The sequence below is a fragment of the Callorhinchus milii genome, unplaced genomic scaffold, assembly GCF_018977255.1.
Source record: "Callorhinchus milii isolate IMCB2004 unplaced genomic scaffold, IMCB_Cmil_1.0 Scaffold25, whole genome shotgun sequence".
Lineage (NCBI taxonomy): Eukaryota > Metazoa > Chordata > Chondrichthyes > Chimaeriformes > Callorhinchidae > Callorhinchus > Callorhinchus milii.
In genome coordinates, this window is record NW_024704766.1 from 117,131 (window position 1) to 127,015 (window position 9,885).

Consider the following 9,885-nt stretch of genomic DNA (forward strand, 5'->3'; position numbering starts at 1 on the left):
AGAGCTGTCAGCGCCTGAGGGGAGGCTGCGCGCGCAGAGCTCACTGTCCGGCGGCGGAAGATGTTGTCCTGCGGGTGTGTGAGGCGGCGGTTTCTGAGCTTCCTGCGGCTTCCGTGCTTTCCCCCCTCGGCCTTCAACACCGGCACCGGGCAGGGGAGCCATGGGGACTTCTTCAAGGGTGAGAGGCGCCGGCTGTCCGCTGTGAGCGGGGTGGGCCGGGGGTGAGCCCGGGGTGAGCCCGGGGGTGAGCCCGGGGTGGGCCGGGGGGTGAGCCCGGGGTGGGCCGGGGTGTGAGCAGGGGGTGGGCGGGGGGGGGTGAGCGGTGGGTGTGAGCGGGGGGTGTGAGCCGGGGGTGTGAGCGGGGGGTGTGAGCGGGGGGTGTGAGCGGGGGGTGGGCGGGGGGGTGGGCGGGGGGGGGGGGGGGTGTGTGAGCGGGGGGGGTGGGCGGGGGGTGGGACGGCGGATTTCCCTCATATTCTGAAATGTGAAAACTGAGTGTTGCAGTGTCAAAGGGCGATGTAAATGAACCAATTTAATACATTCAAATCCATTTTACATAGTAATAATAATCCTCGCATTTGATATAGTGCCTTATCACGTCTTTGAGATGTCTCAAAGCGCTTCACCGAATATACTGTAAAGTGAATTGAAATTTTGTTATAACCTGTGAAGCGCTTTGAGACGTCTTAACAATGTGATAAGACTCTATCAAATGCCAGGATTATTATTAATGCAAATCTATTTTTGATCTTGTGCATGAAGATCAGCCTCTCTTGAGTAAAATATTGGGATTTTAGTCACTGTGGAACCCAACTTCAGGTGTGGGAGAGGGATAAAATTGTCAACAAAAGTACTGTTTGCAATTTTATTTCAAAGTTAAACATTTACTTTAACCTGTTTCAAAGTTCTGGCTCTTTGAAAGTTAACGTTTGTGAAGAGTTTGTACACTGTTATTGATCTACAGTTCTATGCAATAGGCAAATAGGGCATTCAAGGAGATTCTTTACTTGGGTTTCTCCAAGCCTTGGTTCTTGCCAGAGATAGTGTTCGGATCCTGGAGTTTAACCAGCTAAAACTACAGATTATCATTGAAAGGACTGACTGCAAGCTATCTTGCTGCTTGTCAAGTTACCATTTGGAGTTTTTATTTGCAGGGCTAATAGGAGCTGAGTGGGAAGAATTCCTGCCCCGTTAACTGGTCAGAAAGGTGATAATGTCACCAGGGAGAAGATGTACCTTTAGATTCTACTCTTGTTTCGCTTCCATTTTCACCCTACGCTTCTTCTTGGTAACATTATCCAAAGCGTGGGTGCAGTTTCCATATGCATGACGACTTTACCTCTCTGGTGCCACTCTTGTTTGGTTCTCACCTTCATCCTTTCATACGTCAATCTTCCTAGCTTAATCAACCAATGCCCAATTTTGTCAGGATTGGTGGTAGGAATGGAATTGGTAATTGAAGTGTTTGTTGGTCCCTAGTTTCAGCCAAGTTTCTCTCTCCATTCCAGATTTTGAGAATGGGATTATGAAATTCAAACAGAAAACCAAGGATGCACTTCCAGGAAGTGACTGGAATCCTGTGTACCAAACCCCTGGTCTGCCTCCCGAGTGGGCTGATGTTGTCATCGTGGGGGGAGGGGTGGTGGGCTGGTCCATCGCTTACTGGCTGAAGAAAAAGGAGAAAATTCGGAACACGCTCCGAGTGGTTGTGGTGGAGAAGGACCCAACAGTGAGTTTACTGACCCCTGATCCTCCCCACTTCAAAGCTCGTCTCAAGACTTCTTTGTGAAGTACTTCGAAGTATTCTCATCTGGCTCCCTCCCTTGCCTCCTTCAAGGCCAGTCTCAAGAGCTTACTCTGATCGTGCTTTGTGGCCACCCCCCGACCCTCCACCCCTCTTCATTCCAACCCCCAGCTCGGATGCAAACCCTTAACTAACTGTCCAGCTGCTTGGGAAGTCCTTCCGACATGAAAATCGCCATATAAATGTAATTTTCTTGATGTTTGTTGTTGTTGCTTGTCTCCCTAGGTCTCCCCTATCTATTATTGCTTCCAGTCCTTCTGATGAGCCAAGCTGAGTTGTCTGTCGTCAGTAATGCCCTGGAGTACTGCAGAGCCACCTGGCTCAGGAACTGGGCTACTGAGACCACCTTAGAGAATTGACTTGATTCCGGCATTCTGTTGGCAAGCCCATCACCTTCCTCTGCTCCAAGTCACAGTGCCACCAAAACAAGTCAGTGTTCTGTTGTTTACTATAGTCACTGATCTTTCTTTGCCCCCCCCCACCAGTACTCCAAAGCTTCCACAGCCCTGTCGGTGGGAGGTATTCGTCAACAATTTTCTCTGCCAGAGAACATTCATTTGTCCCTGGACTCTGCTTGCTTCTTACGCAATATAAAGGTACTATTGGACAAAGTCCTGACTTGGGTGGTATTTAGAGAAAATATTTTTCAGTTCGGGTTGACTTGTTTTAGAAGCTAGGTAATTTTAAAGCTAAGACTATGATTTATTTTATGCCTAGGATGTCCCTATCATTTGCCCGTACAAAGTCAGAAGGTTGTGGGTTGAAGCTCCATGTCGGAACTTGGAATCACACAGTCAAAGCTGACACTCCTTTGCGTGGTGGGGAGTGGGTGGTTGTATTGTCAGGGGTGTCGTTCTTCGGATGATGCATTAAACCGAGGTCCCATCTGCCTGTTCAGATGGATGAAAAGAGAAGGGAATTTCTCCCGGTGACCTGGCCAACAAATCACCCAAATAAAAATTGGTGATTCACTCTATGGCTGTTTACGGGACATTGCTGTAGGCAAACTGGCTGCTGTGTTTCACCCATAAAATATATGTTCAAACCACTTTACAATTTATCGTGTGAAAGTGCTTTGAGACACCTTGACGACGTGATAAGCGCTATATCAAATGCAAGGATTATTATTATACAATGAAGAATTAAAGTTCTGCATAAATTCTTTACAGGAGATTAGACACTGTCAATTAACATTCTCTTTCCATCTGTCTGATAGGAGAACCTCAGTGTGATAAATAAGGACCCTGTGGACATACAGTTTAACCCTTCAGGATACCTGTTCCTGGCCAGTGATGAGGGTAGTGCAGCTCTAGAGGAGAATTATCATATCCAGAGGTGAGAAAGGCTTAGAAAATGTTGGAGGTTCAGCCTTTGTGCAGTGGGTAGAACTACAGCTAACGGGGTGGGAAGATATCAGGGGTGCTGATGCCCTGTATCAACACTCACACATCAAACAAAACAGATGCATTGAATTTTAAGGAAACAAAAGGCAAAAACGTTTGGTGTCAAAGAAATTGATAAGACACACTGTAAAAACATAGTGAGTTATCACATTGCCAACATTTCATGAGTTCAAACTGTAGTGCTTTAAACCTTAAACCACAGGACGCTACCCTATGTGAAGGGCCCTATATAAATGCAAGTGTTGTTGTTGTAGTGACTATTACGTAGGCAAACTTGGCAGTTCATTTATACCAGTTGGGGAAACTGAAGATTAAGGAAGACATGGGGGGTAGGGGAAGAAATAATACATTACAGAGGTTACACTAATGTTTCCATCTTTAGGAGAGAAGGTGCAAAGGTCATGCTCCTAACACCACAGCAGTTACAGAAGAAGTTTCCGTGGATCAACATAGACGGTGTTGCAGTTGCCTCCTTTGGTGAGTTGCTTATTAAGACATTTGATTCCTGAAAGCCTTTATTACCTCAGCTTTAAGACCATTGACTTAAAGTAGTAGTGCCCTTTCTGCTAGCCTGTTTGTCTTCCTGTATTCTTCTGCATTCTTTTTCACCCCCCCCACCCTCCCTCTCCATTTTGGTATCATCTGCAAATTTTGAGACCATACCTCCTGTTCCTCAATCCAATTTATGTATGTGAACAATAGTGATGCTAACATGGATCCCTGTGGAACACCACTTCCTACTCTTTGCTTCCAATTTTCTAACCATTCTTTGATCCATTCTGCTACTACTCTATGACTCCACATGCCCCTGATATTAGTCATGAGTCTATCATGTGGCACTTTATCAAAGTCCTTCTGAAAATCCAAGTACATTACATCCACTACATTTCTCTCATCTATATCAGTTACATATTTTAAAGAATTTGATGAGGTTGACCTACTAGGTAACTAGTTACTTCATCATTTATGAATTTCCTAATATTGGCAGTAAACCAGACTCTGAGCGTTATCTGGCTGCCGTATCATTGAGGATCTCATTTTTATGTTCTTCATTGCGATATTTAATTTCATCAATGTCGGGGCCCATGTCACTCGATTGGGAGCAGGGAGCAGGTCTGCTCTGCCAGTGGTGTTAATGTTGAGATTATTATTGAAGCCAAATATGTCTTCTGTGTCTGAATTCTGTTTAGATGTTTCCTTGTGTTCTCTGTGGTAGGTCTCGAGAATGAGGGCTGGTTTGATCCCTGGATGCTACTGAATGCATTTCGAAATAAAGCGCTATCCATGGGCATCCATCATTGTTATGGAGAAGTAACTGGTGAGAGCAGCTGATCTGGAGCAACCAAATGGCATGTAGTTATGATTGGAACATATATCACTTTAAGTTTGTATAATGCCTTTCACATAAAAGAACCGCTCTAAGTGCTTTGCAGAACAAGATTAATTAGAAAAAGTGAGCTTCTTTTGACAGATGTTGCAGCTAATATGCCATCAATGGCCTACAAACAATAAAACAAAATGCCGATTAATTAGAAGCTTGGAATGAAGTTGGTTGAGGAGGTAACATAAAATAGGATCATCAGGAGCAAAACTCCACTGAATATGAACTGTGCCATCTGCCGTCATCATGGACACTCCTGTGGAAGATTCTAAAAACATTTTGCTGAGCTCCAGAATATTCATAGATTCCTATATGCTAAATCATCCTGGATACTTAAATTACGCCTGAGATTTTAGAAAGACAGTTTTTGTGGAGGAAGGAGTTTGAAGGTGCTTCATTGACTAAATACCTGGTAACAGTGAATTTGTTTAAGGAGGTTTGATGACAGAAGGCACAGGCACAATGGGCCAAATGGCCTCCTTCTGTGCTGTGATATTCTATGATTCTAAAGAGATGAGGTGGGAGAGGGTGAGATATGCCTTTTGTGATAAAGCCAAACATCCCAATAGCCTTTTTAATCCCTCCACAACTGTGAGGGAGCGTTTTCAATGTTGTGTTTTCTGCTGACAGGCCTAAAACATTCTGTCCAAGAGGTGGAGGCAAATGATGGAAGCACAGTGACCTTTAAGAGAATCCATCATGTCCATGTACGAGGTTCTTGATAACTCCACCCTCTTCCACATTCTTAAATGTTTTTATTTTCTTTCTATGACAAGCACCATCACGGATTAAGACAACGCGCTCCGGGGCTAGGAACTCCTGCCAGCAACTCTCTGATCATGGCGTGGGCTCAAACCTCCTCCAGGGTTTAATCTAGTGTCTGGTTGGAGTTCGGAATTCCTTGGGGACCAGGAGTTTGGAGATGTGTGTGAAGGGGTATCTCAGGGGGCTATAGATCTGGGGTGGGGGAGGGGGTGTGATGATTGTGGTTGTTCTCCTCTGGTAGTTTCTTGCTGTCGCTTGATGGCGGTTAAGGACTCGCTGTGTGGGAATTGTTGGTATAATCCACCTGGTGACAGAACTTGGAGCCAATCTCAGGCCAAAAACCTAATCCTTCTTGTTTCTGGCTAATGATAGGTGCAGATGCCAGACAGCTTGGAGTACCAGCCAGTGGAATGTTCTTTGGTTGTCAATGCAGCTGGAGCTTGGTCAGCCAAAGTGGCAGAGATGATCGGAATTGGTAGTGGGCCTGAAGGTACTCTGGCTGGTACAAAACTCCCTGTGGAACCCAGGAAGAGGTGAGAATGGAAAATGGGAAGGCTGCATTTTCATCATCAACAACAACAAAATTACATTTGTAAAGCACCTTTCACGTCGGGAGGATGTCCCAAGGCGCTGGACAGTCAGAGTTCTGGACCCAAGCTGGGGGTCGGGTTCGGGGAGGGTGGTGGGCAGGAGGGGAAGCAGGGTGATCGAAAGCACAGTCAAAGAGGAGGATCTTGAGATGGGTCTTGAAGGAGGCACGTGAGTTTTTTTTGAATGGCTCCACTGGCTCCCCATTCCCCCAGAGGATCGGGTTTAAAATCCTCGTCTTCAGATTAAAATCCCTCCACGGCTGGGCTCCTCCCTCGCTCAGTGACCAACCAACACTGTTACCAACCTGTCCTCTCCGCTCCCTTTGCTTGGCAGGCACTGCCCTGCGCCATGTTCCCTGTCCTGCCTGCCCCACCATTGGTGATCGGGCCTTCGGCTTTTCTGTGTAATTTTCTGAGGTTTTCTTTTTTGTGTAACTGGCCACAGAACAGGAAATTGGAAATGTTCCTCTGGTGCAGTCGGAGGAGTTCTGACTTGGAGACCGAAGGACATTGTTAGAGGAGAAGGGAATTTTATTCTGATCTAATTAGGTTGTACTTGACCTGGTTCAAAAGTAATTTAAATAATCACTCACCGCTCCCACTATGTCTCAACAATTGCACAATTTAAGTAGAAAATAAAATGGCAGTTGGTGGTGATGTCAGGGGAAATAGCACAGTAGTAGGACTTGCTCATGATTTACATGTTCCAGTTGTCTTTGACTAATTGTCTGTGCAGTTGTGCAACTTTGGAAATGTGAATACTTTTTCTAATAACTTGCTGAACCTTTCTCGCTCCCACCCCTTCAAGGTATGTATACGTCTTTAATTGTCCAAATGGCCCTGGGCTAGACTGTCCTTTGTTTATCGACAACAAGGGAGCGTACTTCCGGCGGGAAGGTTTGGGAGGCAACTATGTTGGAGGAATTTCTCCTACAGAGGTGAGCAGTGCCAGATCTCAGATTCTCCTGTGTCTAAAGGAATAACTTAGATTTTTACAGCACCTAATTACATCTAAATATCTTAAAGTGCTTAATAGGTAATTGCAGTCAAATCTAGTGTTTTGACGGCAGACATTTATATCAGCAAGGTCCTGATATAATGGCCATGAGCTGAATGACCAATTATTGTTTCATTGTTGAGTATACTGGAGAAACTCCATCCAACTTTGAAATAGTTCATGGCATCTTTACCGGGCACATCTCACCAGACGACAGAGGAATACACAAAGGCAGTATTTACTAGCAAGAAAGTTGGGACTTGATCTGATAGTCTAGGCTGACGCTCCAGTGCAGTAATGGGAGAACATTGTGAAAGCGTTGTTTTCTGTTGTTGACAATTTTTTCACCCACAAAATATACAGTCAATTCACTTTACAGTATATCCTGAGATAAGCTTTGAGACACTGTATCAAAGGCAAGGATTATTGTTATTATCATTATCATAAAGCTCTTTGAAATACTTCAATAGAATAAAGTTCTATAAAAATCCTTTATCATATAGGATTAGTATTATCTCTCCACATGCACAACGCAAAAGAGTAGCCTGCATGTTGGCTGTTACTTTGTCAGTGAAAATGATAAATCATTCCTGTTTCCTGCTACTTCAGGAGGATGAGCCAGATCCCAGTGATCTAGAGGTGGATTATGACTTCTTCCAGGAGAAGGTGTGGCCCCATCTGGCTCACCGAGTGCCTGCTTTTCAGACCTTGAAGGTGAGTTATTCATAAGTGGTTTGAAGAGCTCAATGCTGTTATTCGGGTTTCAATCGAGCAAACCGATGGGTGCATGAAACTTTCATATCCTATCCATTTTAACTGAAAAACATCCAGAGGTCATTGGGGAGAATTATGTTCAAACATATGGAAGTTTAAATTATAATAATAATCCTTGCATATAATACAGCGGTTTATCACGTCTTCGAGACGTCTAAAAGCGCTTCACACAATATAAAGTGAATTGACTATATTTTGTGGCCGAACAATAACGTTTTCCTACCCAGCCTCTCACTGTCCAGCACCTTGGGACGTCGACCGGACGTGAAAGGCGCTATACAAATGTAATTTTGTATTACACCTATAGGAGTATAGTTAGTGGTGGACAAGAACAACCTCGGAATCATTCTGGCCTCCGTAAGATATTGCATTGCTGGTTCTGTGTTTGAATAGAACCCGAGCTATACACTCAGTCATCAGGAGCAGGGACATCAGCTGCATCTCGTTTGTGGATTGCTATGAGGGCAGCCTACATCCTTATACCAGCTTGTTGCCCTGCCAAGATTTGGTATAAATTATTCTACCCATCGCCTCGACCGAGACTACCACAGCTCTAACCATATTTTGCCTTTAGGTGAAGAGCGCCTGGGCTGGTTACTATGATTACAATACCTTTGACCAGAACGCAATCATTGGGGTTCACCCACTGGTCCCCAACTTCTACTTTGCCACTGGGTTCAGTGGGCATGGGCTGCAGCAATCACCAGCTGTGGGAAGGGCCATCGCCGAGCTCATTGTGGATGGAAAGTTTCAGACCCTTGACCTCAGCGCATTTGACTTCCTCCGATTCTACACAGACACCAAAGTGCTGGAGAAGAATATTGTGTGAGTTGGATTTTGCACATTTCTGATGTCGCAGAGAAATGCAGCTCCTCAGGATCTGCCATTCATTTTGGGTTAATTCCATTAGAAGGTGACATTGAGGTTACCTGAGGCAAGACTCTTTAATGTATTGAATCTGTCTTCTGTAGTTTAGCTTCCACAAGCTGGAACAATTCAGCTTGGCAGAAAGTGTGATGTCATCACATGGGCAGCCAACGATTCAAGAATGTGCGGGATCTTTCAAAGCTATTTTACTGTTACCCATGGTATAAATAGCCTAGTGGATCCAAAGGAATACTGGGATTCAAACCTATCCCAAAGATAGTTTAAAGTTTAAACTCCCAACCTTGGTACAATTACTGGTTACTGTCATAACTGAGTGAGCTGCTTTGGGTAAGTGTAATTTCTTGCATTCCTCCATGGCAACAAGGAATTGAATGTCTACCACTTGGTGCCACTATGATGTACAACCCAATGTTTACAAAGTGGGAAGTAACTTCTAGTGGCAAATGGAAGGTTCTTTATTATAATGAAATCATAAATGCTGCTCAAAATTGTTCATTTAAAAAAAAAATACAATAATACCTGGTGATGGAGATCTGCCTCACTGTAAACCCACAGTCTGACATTCTACAGGACTTATAATTTTAAGTGTTATTTATGTAACACACAGATTATGGGCTTGGTTTATGTAATCTGTATTTTTAGCAGGTATATGCACAGGAATTTGCCTCCAGACTATTTAAACACAATTTGTTAGGAACATTTTTCCACTCCTGCAATGAAAGGTATGGGAGTGGAATGAGAAGAGTTCTGGAAACCAGAAAATGTGATGTTCCACTGGCCTGAAATACTGCAGCGACAGCACTAAGTATTTGTAATAAAAAAATTATGAATAAAATAAAACTTGAAAATAAACAGATGGTGTTTATTATTATTATTATTATTATGATTATTGACAATCACTTTGGTTTTGAGGTGGGGTGTTGGTAAAACTAAAAAAAATCCACATATTTCGGGTTTATTTTAAATCTGATGAGGCATCTGGTCAACAAGCAACTTGCATTTATATAGCACCCCTCACGCAGAGTAGTATTCCAGAGCGAAACAAATTCACAATATTACTGCTGATTTAATGCGTAATTGTGCCTTCCTGACATTAAAGGCTGGGAAAGCATATGAAATAACAACATTGTAAGATTAGTGGCATATTTTGTTATTTTACTAGAAGTAATCTTTGGAGATGAATGATGTTCCGTAGTTTAAGGATTATTCTAGGGTTCCCCACCATGATCTCATCTGGGAAAATGCTCCTCTCTTACCTCCTGACCTTGTTGTGCGCAATTGGC

The 9,885-nt window shown here is 43.8% G+C and overlaps 1 protein-coding gene across 2 annotated transcripts; it reads left to right on the plus strand.

The window, feature by feature from the left end:
• The first annotated feature begins 19 nt into the window (after positions 1-19).
• foxred1 (FAD-dependent oxidoreductase domain containing 1) lies at positions 20-9,454 on the plus strand. Of its 2 annotated transcripts, none has more exons than XM_042343901.1 (11): positions 20-178; positions 1,509-1,729; positions 2,290-2,400; positions 3,021-3,139; positions 3,590-3,684; positions 4,424-4,525; positions 5,219-5,295; positions 5,726-5,886; positions 6,752-6,881; positions 7,550-7,654; positions 8,289-9,454. In XM_042343901.1, the coding sequence occupies exons 1-11, from the start codon at positions 61-63 to the stop codon at positions 8,541-8,543; spliced, it is 1,494 nt and encodes a 497-aa protein (XP_042199835.1). In that variant the 5' UTR covers positions 20-60; the 3' UTR covers positions 8,544-9,454. The 2 variants fall into 2 exon arrangements, with proteins under 2 accessions (XP_042199835.1, XP_042199836.1); XM_042343902.1 differs by lacking the exon at positions 8,289-9,454 and adding an exon at positions 8,022-8,281 and having other exon boundaries at positions 22-178.
• The last annotated feature ends 431 nt before the right edge of the window (positions 9,455-9,885 follow it).